At 56.6% G+C, this 18,037-nt stretch overlaps 1 protein-coding gene across 1 annotated transcript in view; it reads right to left on the reverse strand.

The window, feature by feature from the left end:
• Positions 1-18,037, reverse strand: part of BEAN1 (brain expressed associated with NEDD4 1) — a 71,350-nt gene that overhangs the window by 39,650 nt on the left and 13,663 nt on the right. Inside the window, exon 2 of the mRNA XM_023589503.2 lies at positions 17,538-17,952. Coding sequence (XP_023445271.2) covers positions 17,538-17,952 — 415 coding nt within the window. The remainder of the gene's footprint in view (positions 1-17,537; positions 17,953-18,037) is intronic.

The raw sequence follows: 18,037 nt of genomic DNA on the forward strand, positions 1-18,037 counted from the left end.
CATGCTGCATTAAAACGCAGGCAGATGTAAATAGAGGCACCCTGGGAGGGGCAAATATACTTAAGCATCCAGAGGGACCAGAGTGGAGAGTGCCCGGGACATGCACCCAGAAACCCTGATTCCTGATTCCGTCTCCTGGTGGTGGGACCTTGGGCATGTGCCTTCTCTCTGGCTCCTCTCTCACATCTCTGGGGTGTGCAGGCTTGCACACCTCTGCAGTGACATCACAGAGGACAACCAGCCTTTCCAAAGCATCCTGGGAACAGTTCCAGGGCCAGGAGGAGCTGGGTTTCAGGGCAGCCAATCAGGGGTGGCCCTTGGCAGAGCAATGGTGGTGTCCTTGCATATCCCTATTTACAGGAAACCCTCTGATACACTTGTTTGGGATGCCCTGGCCATCATGCCTTCATTGGCAGGACTTCTAGATACAGACTCATTTTGCCCTCCACCAACCCAAGGCTCAGTCTTTAGACCCTTCCCTCTTGCACACTCGCTCCTGTGTGACTTCTTCCAGCTTCCCAGCACTGAGCAGTGTCCAGACGCCAAAAGCTCCCAAGGTGACAATCCCAGCTTCCGACCCTCCCCTGAAGTCAAAACTCGTATATCCACCTGTTCACCCCATCTCCACTTGGACCCCTACCAGGCATCTCAGCCACGTCCAGATCTTAAATCTGGACCAACAGTTCCCACCAGACTCACCGTCATCTTCCCCAGGCCAGCAAACGGCAACTCCACGTGCTCAGGCCCCAGCCTCGTCATCCTGGGCTCCTCTCCTCATCCACCCCACACCCCACTAATCGACAAATCCCAATGGTTTCACCCTCAAATCTGACCCCGTCTCATCACCTCCACTGCTAACACCTGGTCCAAGGCACCAGCCTCCTACCTGTCCTCCTTGCCTCAGTCTTTGTCCCCTCACAGCCTCTTCTGCCACAGCCAAGGTGACTGGGTCCTCTCTCGGCACAAAACCCACCAATGAGCCCTCATCTCCTTGAGTCAAAACCAAAGTCCTACATGGTCTCCAGGGCCCTGTGGGATTCGACTTCTGCTACTCTCCTCTCCTCTCCAACCGCCCTGGCCTTCCTGCTCCCACTTCTGAATCCCTCGGCCTGGAATTCTCTTCCTCCCAACACCTGTATGTGTCCATCTCTTCCTCCTAGTAGCTTCTGTTCCAGAGTTCCCTTCTCAGTTAGCCTATGCCCGTCACTTCACCTCACCCGGCTGTCTCCACAGCTCTTGCCACCACTCGGCATGGAATACATTCATTTGTTTGTTTAGTATGTCTCCCCTGACTAGACTGTCAGCTCTGGAGAGTTGGGACTTTTGTGCACATTGTCACCCTGGTACCTAGAAGAATGCCAGCATGCAGCAAATGCTCAGTAAATGTGTGCTGAATGAGCGAATGAATAAATGAAGGTAGAGGGAGCTGGGTGTTAAGGATGACTGTCCTCCACTGTCCTCCACCGACAGCAGGTACCACGGTGGAGCCACACTGCAGCGCTTCACGCCGGCCGGCGCACACCGTGGCCACCTTCCCCGGGGGTTGCTCTGCTTCCGCCAGACCGGCCTTTGCCCACATTATCTCAAAGCTGCTCCACGCACCGCCCAGCAGGCAATCCTCACAGCAATCTGGTGGCATGGGTGTCAAAACATCTGCATTCTATGCCTCAGAAACTGAGGCCCAGGGAGGTTAGGTAGTGAGGAAGTGACGCAGCTGTGAGTCAAACCCAGGTCGGTGTGCTCTGGTCCAGGCCAGGCCTCCGCCCTCTTCTGGGCGGTGGGTGAGAAACAAACAGCCCTGTTCCCAGGGGGACCACCACGCCAGAAACATCCACAGACGACTCAGTGCCATTCACTGTCCCTGCACACTCCGCCCCATGCTGACACCAGCAGGAACCGCTGAGGGGACCTGCCTCTAGTGGCAAGGCCATCTGTGACGGGCCGCCCCTTCCCGTGTCCTGGAAAGCCGCTGACCCCTTGGAGAAGCCAGCAAAGCAGCTGTTCATCTTACACACAGCCCTGACAAGCTCTTTGCCCTGGAGGGAGAAGCTTGGGGGGCCTGAGATACCCCTAAGAAAAAGGGGGGAAGGCCAGCTTGGAGAAAATTGGCATCCGGAGAACACAGGGAGAGCTGGGGAGAGCCTGGGCAGCTTTCCCAGCAGCGCATGGTGGACACCGGGGCACAGCCACCCAGAGGAAGCAATGAGCTCACCCCCAGGGACAGCAAAACGCAAGAGCATGGCCAGCTGGGGGGTGTGCTGCCACAGCTGGGTGCTGCTGCTGTTACTGGTATCACGTTAGATGCTCGAGCTGAGGACTGTCTTAGGAAAATGATTGTGTGTTTAATATTAAGATGCACTACCTGATGCTCCGCACTTGCTACGGGCAGAAGTGCTAGACCTGAAGAATTCCAGGGGCAGCCAGGATGCTGGTTGAGTCACGACGTCCTACCACATGTGGCTCACTATCCAAGTGGCTTTTGGTTCAGCTGTGGTTTAGCTCAAAGGGCCGGGGGTAGCCCTGGCCTTGCCATCTTCCAGCTGCACGGCCCAGACTGGTTACTTCCTCTCCTTGAGCCTCAGTTTCCTCATGGGCATACTGACCCCTCCCTTGCAGGGCTGCTTCCAGGAATCAAGGAGGTCACAGAGGCAGCGGACTTGGCCCAGTAGTTAGGGCGTCCGTCTACCACATGGGAGGTCTGCGGTTCAAACCCCGGGCCTCCTTGACCCGTGTGGAGCTGGCCCATGCGCAGTGCTGATGAGTGCAAGGAATGCTGTGCCACGCAGGGGTGTCCCCCGCGTAGGGGAGCCCCATGAACAAGGAGTGCACCCGTAAGGAGAGCCGCCCAGCGCGAAAGAAAGTGCAGCCTGCCCAGGAATGGCGCCACACACGGAGAGCTGACACAACAAGATGACGCAACAAAAAGAAACACAGATTCCCATGCCGCTGACAACAACAGAAGCGGACAAAGATGCAGCAAATAGACACAGAGAACAGACAACCGGGGTGGGAGTGAAGGGGAGAGAAATAAATAAATAAATCTTAAAAAAAAAAAAAAGGAGGTCACAGAGAGGGACAGTCACTGGCCCTCTAAGCCCTTTACCTCTGCTATCTTCTCGACCCTCACAGCAATCCTCTGAGGTGGGTACTCTTAGCTCCTGTTTCACAGGTAAGGAAATGAGATCAGAGAGAAGTGGCCAGCTAACGCTGTTCCCTCTATTTCTTGCCCACTCCAAGGCCAGACTTCAGCAAGGGATGGACAAAGGTTTCATTTCACAGGCTAGCGGTCATTGTGTAGTCCCTACCTGTGCTGAGAGACAGAGAAAGTTGCATCCAGGCTCAGTGGGAGGGTACTGTAATTGATTAGTGATGTCTGCTCTGGCACAGGCATGGCCATTGGCAGTGTGTGTTCCACCATTTGCCCTTAAGTTCTTCCCCCTGTTAGTAGTTAAGTCTCTGCAGAGGTAACTGTCACAATCAGCAGAGCAGAAAACAGTAGTATCTGGTCCAAACGCCAAATGCATCTACAGACTCTCCCACCTCTTTCCATTTGCCTTCTCTATCATTGAAGCCTTGGGTAACACTAATCTGTGTGGAAAGCAGGAGGCCATGAGGACAAGGCTATCAAGTTCAACCCTCCTTGTGCCATTTCAAATCTGAGCATCAGACCAAAAGGTTGGTTTTACTATCTCCACTTTTATAAAGGAAAAAACGGAGCTTCCTATAAGTTAAGTAGCTTGCCCAAAGCACACAGCTGGCAAGTGTCAGTTCCAGGCTGTACCCATACCCAAGTCAGCCTGCCCTGGCATCCACACACCCCCTACCACGTCACACTGACTCTGAGGGAGAACCCCCAAACCCAATCCTGCTAACTGGGGGGCAGCCCCCAGTGAGATTGGCAAAGAAGGCCCTGCCCTCGAATTCTCCAGACCCACAAATCCTACACCTTCTCCTCTCCTTGCTTTGCTACAGGCTCAGTCTCCCCCAAAGCCCTTCCTTCCCTGGATTGGTCCCCAGAGGCCGGGGGGAGGCAGGCCACCCCACTCCCAGGTGCTCCACGGAGCTGCCATCTGCTGGGTGGCCAAGAGGAGGTTGTGAAGCATCTGTTCTGGGGAAACCGGGTCCCGGGGAATCCTGGGTGGCTCTGCACGGCTGGGGCCAGATGGAGAGGGCTCCCCCACCCCCGCCTTCCTGAGGATACAGGCTGGTCCTCCCCCCTCCACGAGTGCCCGAGGCAGGCTCTCTTAAATGCTGGTAGGCCTGGCGCTTGCAGGCAGAAGATTCCACTCCCCTCCCCCAGCACTTGGCCTAAACCCCTTGGGGCTTCCCTGGGGCAGGGGCTCCCCCCCTTCCCTCCCAGGCCCTGCCCCCTCCCTCGGCTTGAGTATTCCCAGCTGGCGATGGAGGGGGCACCCCCCCCCCCAGGAGGGGCCGAGAGGAGCTGAAATGCCGGGAAGGGGCGGGTGTGGCCAGTGCCTGGGAGTCAGCTGGCCTGTCTGGTTAAGGCCTGCAGGACTCCCCAGGGGGCAACGCATGGTCCCGCCTCACCCAGGTGTGCCGCTGGCACCGCAGCGGAAGCTGTGGAGGCTGTGCAGGTATGTGCCAAGGGGGGCTGGCGCTGCTCCCCCTGGCCCACCTTCTCCCCCTGCGCCAGGATGTCACCATCATTCTCTCCACTAACGCCAGGGGCGGGGCCTGGCTTGGGAGACTCCGGGTTTGTTTTTCCTTCCAGGTTCTTTTCTGCTTGTTCTTCTAAACTGGCTGGGCGAAGGGTATGGAAATCTAAACAGTAATAAACCACGGCCCCATGGTATCTTTACATGTGTCTAGCCAGATAACTTTATGAGCTAAGAACGTTCAAACAATTCCCTGTCCTGTTTCTAAATTCATAGGGCAGTTCCAGATGTAGAAAGATGTAAAATACAAAAAGGTGTGTGTGTCCATGTCAGTGTCCTCCTGGGACTTCAGGTTTCGTTCCTCAGAGGGCCTGGAGTTTTCAGGATGTCTGGAGCTCTTGTAGAATTCTGTGCTCCTTCCAGAACACGCACAGGATGTCTGATCCGTCTCGATCTGTTCACTTGCTCAATAAACATTTACTGAATCCCTATGACGTGCCAGGCACTGAGCAAGGGGCCGGGGTAAAACGGGGCACAACAGGCGCGGTCCCTGCTTTCTGGAAGCTCACTGCCTGCTGGTGCCAAGTGGACAGCATACCAGCTAGTTGATCGATGAGCAATTTCTAGGTTGGTTCTAAGAGGGGCTGGATGGCAGCAACGTCAGGGTAGTATCCTCTCAAACAATTGGGGGTGCTAGGAGATGGGAGGGGGGCTGGGGAAAAAACCCAGGTTTCTGGCCCAAGGGACTGAGGGGGACCATGGAGCCCAAAACCAGCACAGAAAACAAGCAAAAGTGGCTGGGGGGAGGGGGGAGCAAGGAGTTCCCGGGGACAGGCTGAACCCCAGGAGGAAACCCGGCTGGGAGGGGACCTTGGAGGTTGCCGGCCCTGAGCCTGCAGCTGAACGCAGAGTGAGGGAGCAGAGTCAGAGGGCAGTGGCTGGGTTGGGGCCCTGGGGCCCAGCACCCCCAGGTCAGATGGCCCGGCGGGGGGTGGAGGGGGGCAGGGGAGAACCGAGACACCTTGGAGTCAGGGATTCCAAAGGAGGAGGAATCATGGAGAAAGTGGAAGGGGCTGGGGCTGGGGGTGTGGAAGCCAGACTGAAGCAGGCTGGGGGTGCTGAAAGGGCACAGTGAGCACTTCTTAGACATGTCTGGATGAACAGAGCAGGAACGGGATTGAGGAGAGAGATGCTGGGGGTGGGGTGGAGACAACCACACAGCACCCACTCTCCAAATGACATCTGAGCAGGCGCCATCCTGTACACAGATACAAGCAAAACCAGTCCTGGCTGAAGCAATGGGTGGTAGGGGACCCGCAGCTCTGCTGCCTGGACTCCCCTCACTCTCCACAGAGCCCCGCAGCAGGCTCGAGCCCTCTGGAACATTCTAGACTTGGACGACCCCTTCTTCTTAGAGATGAGGTCTCTGCAGCCCACATGGGCTGGACCAAAGTCATGGAGAGAACTTGGTGGCAGTCAGGAGGTTCAGCTTCTCCCCCACTCACAGTCTCTTGTTCCTCATTCTGAAGCATTTGACAACGCATTTATTCACTCAAAGAACACCTATTGAGTGCCTGCTGCATGCCAGGCACTGGGCCTGCAGGGGAGGGGGTGATGTTGCAGAGATATGCAGGCACCGCTCTGAACAGACAAGAATGCCACACCCTGGAGCTGGCAGGAGGTGGACGTGCAGAGGCCTGTCCGGTGGTGCAGATGGACAGGATTCCAAAGGGCCTGGCTTGACCCCAGAAGGTTCTAGAAAGTCCCACCCGGTTCTTTCCCAGCTTCTCCACTCCTGCTGCCCCTGCTCCACCAGCAGATGGAGGACAGGACATGATCTTCCCAGCCCTCTGTGGGGCAGATGTCCCTGGGCTCTGGGTGCACCTGGAATGGCAGCTTTCCCACGCCCCTCCACACTGGCTCAGCCAGCCTGGGACCTGGGCTCCGACTGCCTGATAATGCCACACAACAGCCAAGCAACGAAAGTAACAATAATTTATTGAGCTCTTAATCTCCAGCAGAAACAATCTTATTAGCTCTTGACCTGCACCCTTCATGGCTCCCCCATCACCCTGGATACTGCTTTTTGGACACTGACCCCCATCCCCCGGAGCCAGCTTATTGCCCCCAGGCAAGTTACACCAAACCCCCAACCCCCTACCTCCCTTCACGGTGGGGGTGCTCCAGGAAGGGTGTCCTTGGGACAATGAGCCCCAAGAACTGTGTTCTGTGGACCATTCATTCCATGAGACATCCCCCATGGTCAATTAAGTTTGGGAAGAGCAGTCAGCTCTCTCTTCCCAAGGGAGCCTCAGAATACACATCATCATATTAAAGGCTCTGAAAAGTACTGCAGCAGCAAAACCTAATTAGTGTGTCTCACCCAGCACTCCCTGAACTCACTTGGAACCATATTTTCCATGTAATCGCCCTTCAGAGGAACCCTGAACCACAATTTGGGAAGTTTTGATATAGGGGATTGCCAAAAGTGGGATTTTCAGGTTTCAGGGAGTCTCTTTCACTCACAGCAGAGGTCTTCCATGTTGTCTGCCCACCCCCACCCACGTCACATTAGCCCCTGCTTGGACCTATCGAGTTCTTTGGCTAAACATCCTAGAGCCTCTCTCTGCAACCCCGAAGCCAAGCTCTGCCTGATTCCTGGCCGCAGGCTGCGGAAGGATGCAGGGCCAGGGTGTTTGAAAGACATGTAGGGAAGCAGACCTGGCCCAATGGATAGGGCATCTGCCTACCACATGGGAGGTCTGCGGTTCAAATCCCGGGCCTCCATGACCTGTGTGGAGCTGGCCCATGCGCAGCGCTAATGCGTGCAAGGAGTGCCCTGCCATGCAGGGGTGTCCCCCACGTAGGGGAGCCCCACGCGCAAGGAGTGCGCCCCGTAAGGAGAGCCACCCAGCGCGAAAGAAAGCGCAGCCTGCCCAGGAATGGTGCTGCACACACAGAGAACTGACACAACAAGATGAAGCAACTAAAGAAATACAGATTCCCGGTGCCACTGATAAGGATAGAAGCGGTCACAGAATAATACACAGCAAATGGACACAGAGAGCAGACAACTGGGGGGGGGGGGGGGGGAAGGGGAGAGAAAGAGAAAAAAAAAGAAAGACATGTAATCCTTGGAGCAGAGCAGCGGAGCCAGCCTGCCCACACACGCAGCCCTGGCTTCTTAGGCAAGCACCCTCTGCTCACCTGCGGAGACACAAACAGGCGGGGGATGCCGGTGCCCTGCGGGCGGGGTGCTCACGTCCCCTGGGCTGTCCACTTCTGGAGGAGATGATGGTCACCTCGAGACCATGGGCAAGAGCCTTGAGAGTCTGGGCCTGGGGGAGCTCTGGGCTGCAGAGGGTGGGTGGAGGGCAAATCTCCCCGGGGTGGCTCTTGGAGTGGAAATGACAGATCCCCCCAGAGTGCTCTGTCTGAGGACCCTGCAAGCGCCCACTGCTGCAGACAACTGCCCAGTGACCACGGCAACCTGAGCAGCCTCATACCTGTCGGGGTGGGAGGGTCCGCAAAGATCAGCCTGATGGCCTCATCTCACAGAAGGGGAAATGGAGCCCCCGGGAGGGCAAGAGGCTAGTTCAAGGGCATACAGCTGGCTGTGGAAGGGTGTTCAGAGATGGCCTGGTTCAAACCATATTATTATTACTCTTACCCCAACAATTTGAAGAGGAGGATGCTCTTATCACCCTCCTATTATACTAAGGAAGCCAAAGTTCAGAGAGCTTTTGTAACTTGGACAAGGTCACACAGCTTCTAGGTACAGGCTGGGACTAGGATCCAGGTCTGCTTGACTCCAAAAGCCACACTGTCAGCCAGCACCCTCTCCTTAGAAGGCACCTAATACGTTAACATGCCAATCGAGAAATAAAGGCCCGAGAACGAAAGTGCCCTCTGCCCCAGTTCTCTCCACCACACTCATGAATGCCACTCGGGGCTGGCGTCCAGAGCAGCGAGGGGGTGCCAGGCCCACCCTGGCAGTCCTCAGCCCCAGCCTCTGCCCGCACCCTCTTCGCCCGGCCCTGCTGGATCTCGCCTCCCCACCTTCCTGCCACTGTGTGAGTGAGTCTGCCCCTTCCCCCCCCAAGTCACAATGGAGGAGGCATTTTTTAAAAAGTAACCCACCCTCCTTCACTGCTAAAGATGTGACGCCATTTGGTCCCTCCTGTGTGTCCCCAGGTGGCACAAGGCCACAGGAACAGGAGGGAGGGGCACTTATTTCCCAGAGAGTGCGGTCACCTGACTTGCAGAAACCAAACTGAACCTTCGGGGGCTGCTGACAGGAACCATGGAGATGGAGGCCTTGCGGGAAAAAGCTGGCAGCCACGGGCCAGCGGGCCAAGAGCCCGCTCCCTCGGTCTCGCGAGGCCGTCGGCTTCCCCGGGCCGTAGTGGATGGAACTTTTGTTAGAGGCAGGTCCAGAGGTTCCCACCCTTGACTCCCCCAGAGACTGCCCCTCTTTCAGTGGGTTCCATGTTTTGATGGAGCCCGCTGACCAAGCCAACGGCATTCCTAAGTAAGTCAGACACCTATTTTTGGAGAGGTGACAGGTATTATGGAAAGAGCACCAGAAGTCCAGCACCAGTGCCAGAAGCAGCTCCGCCACTTTCTGGCTGTGTGGCTTTGGGGGAAGCACTTCACCTCTCTGAGCCTCAGCGTCGTGATGTGTAAAGCAGAGAAAAGGGCACCTTGCTTGCAGGAGGGGGTACATACGTAAAGCCCCCAGCCTGAGGGGCACGGCGGCTTCCACATTCACTGAGGGTGGGCGGGAGGCAGGAACCATCCATCGCTGCCACAGACCAGAAATCCCTGGTCTGGGGTCCAGCCTCTCCAGGGGCTCCTTCCAGGCCCCCCCGCCCCGAGATGGCTCAGCCTGGCCTGACGCCCACTCCCAGTCCCCACAGAAACCAGCGGGAGAGCTGGGCCCTGGCAAGCGTGGGGTGAGCGCGGCCCAGGCCCGGTAGGGGAGTCCCCCGCTGCGGCAGGCTGCCGGGGGAACTGCCGTCTCACACCGGGAGACTCGAGGAGAACCTCCGGGCCTGAGAGCGAGGCTTTCTAAGACTCCACGTGCGTGCACACGCTTGCGTTCACGTCTGCGGGCGTGCCTGTGGCTGCGTGGGCATGAACGCGGCATGGCACAAGCGCCTCTCACGCGGCTGCCCGAGGGGCCTTTCCTAAAGGCAAAATGGATCAAGTCCCTCCCTTGCTGAAAATCCTTCCGTAGCTCCCCAGTGCCCTCAGGAAAAGGTTCCAGCTTCTCACCACAACCTCCACGGCCCTGGAGCCCTGCCCTCTTCTCTAGTGAACTGGTATAGTGTAGGTGCTTAATAAATGAGTGCTGAAGGCACACTTCTGCAGGGCTGCCTCTGGTGGCACCTGAGGCCCCGCTCCTGCCATCCCTGCCCTGGGCCCAGCAGCTCAGGGATGAAGGCTGGGGCTTCATGGGGGCGGGGGAGGTGGGGGGTGGGCTCGCAGGGCAGGGGCTCTGAGAACTCCTGCCTTACACGTTTTCCACGGCCAGGTGGCGTGTCCGGTGGGCACTGTGTAAATCTCTATGTGGCTCAGGCACCAGTCTGGCATGGGTCGGGCAGACGTTTCCCACGTGGAGGCCTCTGGGTACCCCTGCCCTCAGCTGTGGCTCACGGTCTTCAAACACCTGCACGTGCCCAGTAACGGGATGAACACCATTGCAACGGTCCCCTGAGGTGGGGACCATCACTCCCATTCTGCAGATGAGAAAACTGAGGCACAGGGAGATAACGCATCTCAGAGAAGAGACGGAGGGAGAGCAGTGCCGGGAGGGACTCTGTCACAGTAGGGCCCCTCGGTTCCTACCAGCGTCACCTCACACAGATATGTCCCCCCGCCCATGCTCTGGCTATGCCAAACATTTCCTGCCACATCAGGATTTTTGTTCCTCCAGGCTGCTCCTCCCTCGCATGCCATTCCTTCCCTCTTCACCTGGCAAACTCCTATTAAGCTGTCAACACCCAGATCAAGAAATCCAGTGAAATCCTCTTTGACTGCGGGAGACATAGCAGTCACTCTGGCTTTGCTTCCACAGCACCTGAACATCCTCCCAGGGCAGCTGTGGTCCTAAATTGTTCTATGCTATTAGCTCCATGAGGGTAGTGGGGGCCAGTGCGACCTCGGCCAACTTGCCCCTGACTGAACCCTGAGGGACATCCAAAACTCCGGGGGAAGTCTGGAATAAGCCAGTCTTGGCCTGATGCTAAGGCACGGCTTCTGTGCTGAGGCTGAGATGCTCCCCGTTTTCTCCCCTGGTGAGGAGGAGGCTGATGGGACCCAGGGGTGCAGGCCCCTGCATTGTGTGATGCAATCGGCACTTTACCCACGACCCCCAGCCTCCCTGTGTACTCAAATATTTACCAGGCACCTATGATGTGCCCCACCAAACCCTTGGAAAATGCACAGAGGAACGTTTCGAATCCTAAAACAAAACCTGGATTTTCAACCTTGCCTCCTCTACACGTCACGATTTCAGCAGGAAGACCCAGAAGAAAATCATTTCCTGGTGGCATGGGATGCCCTACTTGGGTGCAGCGTTTGCTAAAGCGGTGGATGTCCAGGTGAGCAAGCGCCCCTCCTGGCTCTCGGTCTCCCCACACGTGCCTGGAGCTGCCGTGAGGATAGTGATGAGGGCCGTGGACGAGTCCAGCACAGGTGGGCTGAGACTGAGTTCCCGAGACAAGAGTTCTGGAACAGGGACTGCCGGGTGCCTCACCCCGTTGCAGGGGACGTCACTTCTTCTCCAGTCCACCTCTCTGAGCCCACCATCCAAGGCGTGTTCTTTTTTTTTTCTTTTTTTAAGGAGGTACCAGGGACTGAACCCAGGACCTCATACATGGGGCGGAAGCTCAACCACTGAGCTACATCCCCTCCCCAGTGAGAATTGGTTTTTCCATTTGTTTGTTTTTAGGAGGCACAGGGATCCAACCCAGGACCTTGTACAAGGGAAGGTGGGGCTCAAGCTGGAGCTTCATCTGCTCCCCAAGGCTTGTTCTTGCCAGTGACTCAGCTCTGAAGGGACTGGCTGGAGCTGGAGGGCAGGTGAGCAGCTCTCCGGGTGGAAGTGGCTCAATGGTGTGCGGTCAGTCCATGGCACTCCCTTTCGGGGCTCCTGCTCCCACAGTGCCTCCGTTCCAGGTGGTGCTGCAACACACGGTCTTGGGGAGCTGAGACTGTAGTTAAGGGCAGAGGCCCCAGGACCCTGACATGTCACAGCCCAAGGACACCTGGCAGGGCTCAGCCTCACCTCGGTGGAGCACAGATAGCAAGGGGCTGCGACCCGATGCCCCCTTGATGAAGCGCCGCTCGGCGCCAGGTCCACCCCGCCCCACGTGCTGTCAGCTCGCTGGACCCTCAAAGCAGGATCTCCATTCAACAAATGACAACACTGAGGCTCAGAAAAATGAAGGAGGCTGCTTTTGTTCTGGGAGATCCAATCCCCAGTGAGGCCTTGAATGCCCCATCCCGAGAGTGTGTTTGGGAGGATTTTCAGCAGGGGAGCGCCGTGGTCAGATTCTATCTGCTGAGGAAGCTCTCTGTGGTCTCAGGTGGGCCAGCCATGGACGGCAGAGGCAGGGGCGCATCGAGGAGACTGTGGCAGGAGATGACGAGGTCCAGGTAGAGGCAGGAGAGGCAGGAGTGGCAGGAGGAGGAGAGGGGCGAGGTAGCACCCTCTGGTTCCACAGGTGTTGGGTGCTGGGATAGAGCACTGAACAAGCTTTCACAGTTCCCATCCACATGGAGTCTTCTTGCTACATCCAGAAATGGGAGTGTGTGTCCGACAACAAAGAAGGCACAGAGGTGGCGTGTGGAGGAGGTCTACTCATTTCGATATGGCCACGGTGAGGCCTTAGGGAGGTGACACGTAAGCAAGGGCCAGAGGAAGGGGTTAGCTGGGGGCAGCTAGCTTACAGAAGAGCGCGTGCAAAGGCCCCTGGGCAGGAGCACGCTGTGTGAGCAACGTGGTGCGAGGTTAAGGGACACTGACAGAGCAGGGACAGACGGATCAGATGTGGAGGCGTGGAAGAGGGAGGACGGGAGGAGTGACGATTCCCTGTGTCTGTCCAGGGCAACGGGGGATGGCGGAGAGACCCTTCCTGAGCCGGGTCCCTGCTGCCTGGCACGGGGCCTGGCACACAGTGAGGGCTCGGTGACTATGTACTGAAAAGTGAATGATGTCACCTCACCTCTCAGGGGCTCCAGGAATCTGTGGGTGTAAATGTGACCCCCTAGACCCAGAAGGAAGTTGGGAATCCCAGGGACTTGGGTTGGACCCTCAAAAGGGCTGCACCTGTAGCCCCAAGGCAGGGGCTGGTTCCTGGGGCTGCAGTTGAGGGTCCTCAAATGGCAAGGGACCTTCTCCTCCACAGGAAGGTCTTTGTAGGAGGCTGGGACCTTGGCAAGTTCTTGGATAAACGCCGTTAAACATTTCTCAAATGCTTGAATGAATGAATTTAGGAGTGGGGAGGAGGGGAGAGAACAGTGGCCAAGCGTGGGCAGGAAGTACTGAGGTCTGCAAACAGGTAACTTGGTCTTGACAGTGGCCAACAGATCCAGGTGTGTGGCAGCCTGTCTCCATGCCACATCCGGCCTCACATGTACTCCCTTGGGGTCAGTCAGGATGTTGACTGGATGGAGTAGCCTTCTATAGGATCAACTGCCACCCCCTTCCCCACTGCCACCATGATCCAATTCCTAGGGCTTGGTTTACTAACTACATAATGACAGGTAGGGCCTGACCAAGTATGCTTGAATAGCTTGGCCCAGGCAGGGCTCAGAAAACACCAAAGCAGTTGCAGGCAAAAGTTATTTCTAGCTTGTAACGTGGGAGGAAACTCCAATGCCCAATAAGAGAGGACAGGCTGGGCAGATCATGGCACACACTTTTAATGGAATAATATACAGTCATGAAATGCTGTTTTAAAAGAAATGATAACAACATGGGTAAAGACTTCCTATGTACGATGTTAAGGAAAAGAAGGATGTCATATAAAAAAGTAGTTATAGAATTGGGCATACAACATGATCCTTATTTTGTAAAAGAAAAAAAAAAAACCCAACAGTATACATATATTGGTGTAGCGGTAGGGATTTTTATGTTCTTTATATTTGTTATATGAACATGTTACTTTCCTAATCCTAATTGAAAGGAAGATTTTAAAAATCTTTCATGCCAACAAAGTGAAAATTAATTAAGTGAAAGTCAGTAAGAGTACCTACTTTTAACTCATTGAAAAAAACTTAAAGCTAATTTAATTGCCTTTGAACATGTCATTTGTTATTGAAAGGATTTTAAAAAATAAACTTGTCTTTGAACTCACTAATAAGCTTTATTAAATATTAGAAAAATAATCTCCCTTGTTTTTTAACATTCATCAAATTTTCCCTGGTGCTTGAACAAGTCCTATGTGCCAAATTTTTGAGGGAATAGTTTCTCCTTATGAACCTTAATGTTTTATTTTCAGGAAATCCACACACTTGGCAAAAATAACAGCAATAATAACTAATAATTTGTAAAGCACGTTACAATTTGCAAAGCATGCCAAGTGCAATTCTAAGCTCTGGGGGATATCATAGGGAACAAAATGGTAAAAAATCCCTGCCCTTGGGGGACTTATATTACATTGGGAGTGGGATATACAAATAAACTGATGCCAGATAAATAAAGCAGAGAAGAGGGATAGGGAATGAACGGGAGCTGCTCTTTCAAGTCATTTGATTACTGTTTGAATAGAAAAAGAAATGATGTCTCTATAGCTCATGGACAATTAATATTTCCCTTTTCAGTTCTCAGACATGAAATGATTGAAGATAATGGAGGACTCATTCCAGTAACTGTCTTCTAAGTTACAGTATCTGATGTGTTAATTATCCATTTTACAAGCTCATGTAAAAATGTGATGAATCACAGTGATGTTTTAAGTATTCTGTACCAAGCAAAATTAGATAGACCTAAACCTTTCTAAGCCTCAGTGTTCTCATCTGTAAAATGGGAGCAATAACAGTGCCTTGGTCAGAGGGCCTTGAGAACGCAAAGAGAAAATGCATATGCCTGGAAGACCGGGTGTGTCCAAACACGTTTGTGATGCAGGGCTTCTGCAAGGGGTCCGTGTGACGTTGCTATAAGTTTCCTACCTATTGTTTCTTCAGACTTCACAACTGCCCAGAAGGAAAATTTAATACCATTTTCAAGATCAAAACGAGGCAAACCAGGCTTTGAAAGGTAAGTCATCTGCCTAGAGTCACATGCTATAACCCCTCCCCCCCACAGTCAGGCTCTAAGAAGCTGCTCTCAACCACGACACTGTTTTGTGCTCTTTCCAGCGGGATCCAGAATTCCTTGCCTCAGCAGATTTACACCTTCTCACCCCTCACCCTGTGCTCTGAGCACTTTCAGGTTAAGAGCTTCAGGCGATGGTCCCCGAGCATGCCAATCGATTATTCCCAACGATAATATCTGTCCCCATCACATCCCTATCTTGTTTTCCAAACACTGTGTGGATCAACAGACGTGAACCTCCCCATTAGTTTCCAATGAGCTCCTTTAGGCAGAGGAGGACTGAGGGTGTGCCACCCTAGGGGGTGAATGGGGGAGGTGTCGGTGGGCTACCGAGGAAGAAGAGGGGAAAGGGGTTCTGGGTAGCAGGAACCCCTAGGAGGCAGCCCATCTGTGGGTCTCAACACCTCACCAGACAACCTGTGGCTGCACTTCCCTCCCTGCTGCTCTGGAGAGTTGAGTCACAGGTAGCCGGGGACTGACATGGGTGGCCACGGGCTGGACCTCTGCTTTTTCCCGGCCATACTTCTGGCTCCTGCACCCTCCACGTCACCCGAGGGATCTCAGCACCTTCTCCCGGGACCTGGGCCTTGTCTGCTCTGTCTGGGTGTGAACAGTCCAGGACAGATTGCTTCTGGGGGACCGTCCAGCTCTGAGGTGCTAACCTCTCAGTCAGCCTCTGGTGCCACGTCCTCCTTGAGATTCATCATTTCTGATGCCTCATGGCCCTGTCGCCTGAACCGACTAGCCAGTCAGCAAGGAATCAGGTTGGGGGCCCTCAGAGACCCCCCGACAGTCCCCCTGCCCTTGCTGCCGCTGCCCACCTGCTGCTGGCTTGAACCAACACCACGAGAATGTCCCCTGCACATGACAGCCCGGTGGCTCCTCGGGGAAAGTGATTCTTCCCATGAACCCTGAACCCAGGAATCAGGGGAGGTGTGCAGAATTCCCCTCACAAAGGGTGGGCAATATGTGGGGCGCTCTACCCCCCAATCTGGGGCAGTTGACATCAGCCAAAGGCAAAGTGGGAATACACCTCAGTCAGGTGCAGCCTTTTCCCACCTCAATGCAGATGGGATGGGGTGGGGAGAACTGGGTGGGAGAGGGCAGAGGGAGTGGAGAGGAGTACCCCGACAAGGGCAGGCCCTGGAGGGAGCTGGGATTTGCAGTTAGATGTCAAGGCCTTGGGGGTGTCAAAGGCCTACTGGGAGGGGGCTGTAGGGGCCTGTCGTGCCCCCACCACTCCAGAGAAACTCATGCTGCCTCAGCATCCACTGTGCACTAGACACGTCACAAAATGCCACCTGTAGCCCTCGGTGTTCAGTGCTGGCTGTGTGCTGGTCATTGGGCTAGGCTCCTACAACCAGCATCTCATCTAATCCTTCCAACTCACCTTCCACATGTTTCAAACTGGGAAACTGAGGCTCAGAGTGGTTAAGTGTCTTGCCTAAGGTCACACGGCCTAGGATTTCCACGGATCTGCCATCTGGTTCCAAAGCCCTTAAACAACCCACTCACAACAGAATCCTGCCTACTTTTCAGATAAGGAAACTGAGGCACAGGGCAGTGAAATTACTTGTCAGGCTAGTCAGATGTTAGAGGACACAGTCCAGGAAAGACATCTTCCTGGCAGGTTGCCCAAGGACTGTGTGGAACAAGACCAACCCTCTCCAGCCCACCTCTGAAGCCTTGTCACTTGTGACCTGGTCTTCCCAGCCTCAGTCTGGCCACCCCTGCTGGCACCAAGGCAGGGTCAGGAGGGCAGCCCCGGGTCCTCTCCCCGCACCAGACTCTGGAACCACGGAGCCCCAAGGGGACAGAGGAAGAGCCGCGGGAGTCAGCCCCGGGTGCGGTGGGCACTACCCTGCTGCCGGGCGCGCTTGGGGAGAGGCGGTTCTGCCGCTCAGCTCGCCGGGGCCGCCGTCCTGGAACTCGGCCTCGGGTGTCTCTTACCGCGTAGGGGAAAGTCTGCTCCAAAGGGGAAAAGGTGCGACGAGGACACCCCTCTCCCACACTCCATACTAGGCCGGCGCACAGGATGGAGGCAGGGGCAGGGCCGGGGTGACTTGCCAGCCGGGGGGCCAAACTTCCTAACTCAAGGCAGGGAGAGTGGGGGGTTCTGGCGCGAAACGCCGCAAAGCCCTGGTTCCTTCCTTCTCCCACCCCAGCCAAGAGTGTACCCTTGTGTCCCCTTCTTGTTTGGGTTTCTCAGGAGCCCCGCGAAACCGTGGGCGCCGGGAAGTTGTCTTAAGAGCCCTACCTGGGGTGGATGCTCGGCTGGCACCCGCGCCCCGAGTCAGGCAGGCACCCCGGAGATTTCCATCCTCCCGCGGCCCGAGGGAGTGCTGAGGAGCAGCCTCGGCCCACGCCGGTGCGGGTGGCCTGCCCGGGGGCGTGGGAGCCGGGGCGGGGTAGGCAGGAGTCCCGAGATCCCGCTCAGTTCTGCGCGCGCTGCGGCTCGGCTCTGGATCGCGAGTCCGCCGGCTCGGCGCGCAGCGCGCCCGGGTGTGTGCGTGCGCCGCGGGCGCCGCCAAGCGCGGGAACCCGGGCAAGGACCCCCTCCCCCCACCCCGCGCCGCCCCCGGCCCCGCGCCCCTTACTCGGCTTGGCTGCCTCGCTCCGCTCCGTGCGCCGCAGTGCCGGCTCCAGCTTCGGCTCCAGCTCGGGGTCCCGCTCCGGCTCCGGCTCCCGCTCGGATGCGGCTGCCCTCGGGCTGGGGCTCGGGCGTCGCGGGGAGCGCGCCGCTCTGCCTCCACCAGCTCGGCGCGCAGGGGCCGGGCGGGGCGGGGCGCGGCCGCGCTGATCCCCGCGATCCCCTGCCCAGGCGGCGGCGGCGGCGGCGGCGGCGGCTTCCCAGGACCCGGCCCTGGCCCTGCCCTGCCGCAGCCCCGCCCGGCCGCCCGCGGTCCCCGCACCGCCGCCCCCGCCGCCCCCGCCGCCGCCCGCTTGGGCGCACCCAGGGCGGCGGCGCCGAGCCTGGGCCTCAGCACTGCTGCGCCGCGGCCCCGGTCGGGCCTGAGATGGGGGGACGCGGGGGAGGGCGGAGGGCCGAGCCGCGCCCCTCTGCGCACAGCAGGCCCGACACCCACACGGCGCGGGC

Source organism: Dasypus novemcinctus, chromosome 18 (genome assembly GCF_030445035.2).
Source record: "Dasypus novemcinctus isolate mDasNov1 chromosome 18, mDasNov1.1.hap2, whole genome shotgun sequence".
Taxonomy (NCBI): Eukaryota; Metazoa; Chordata; class Mammalia; order Cingulata; family Dasypodidae; genus Dasypus; species Dasypus novemcinctus.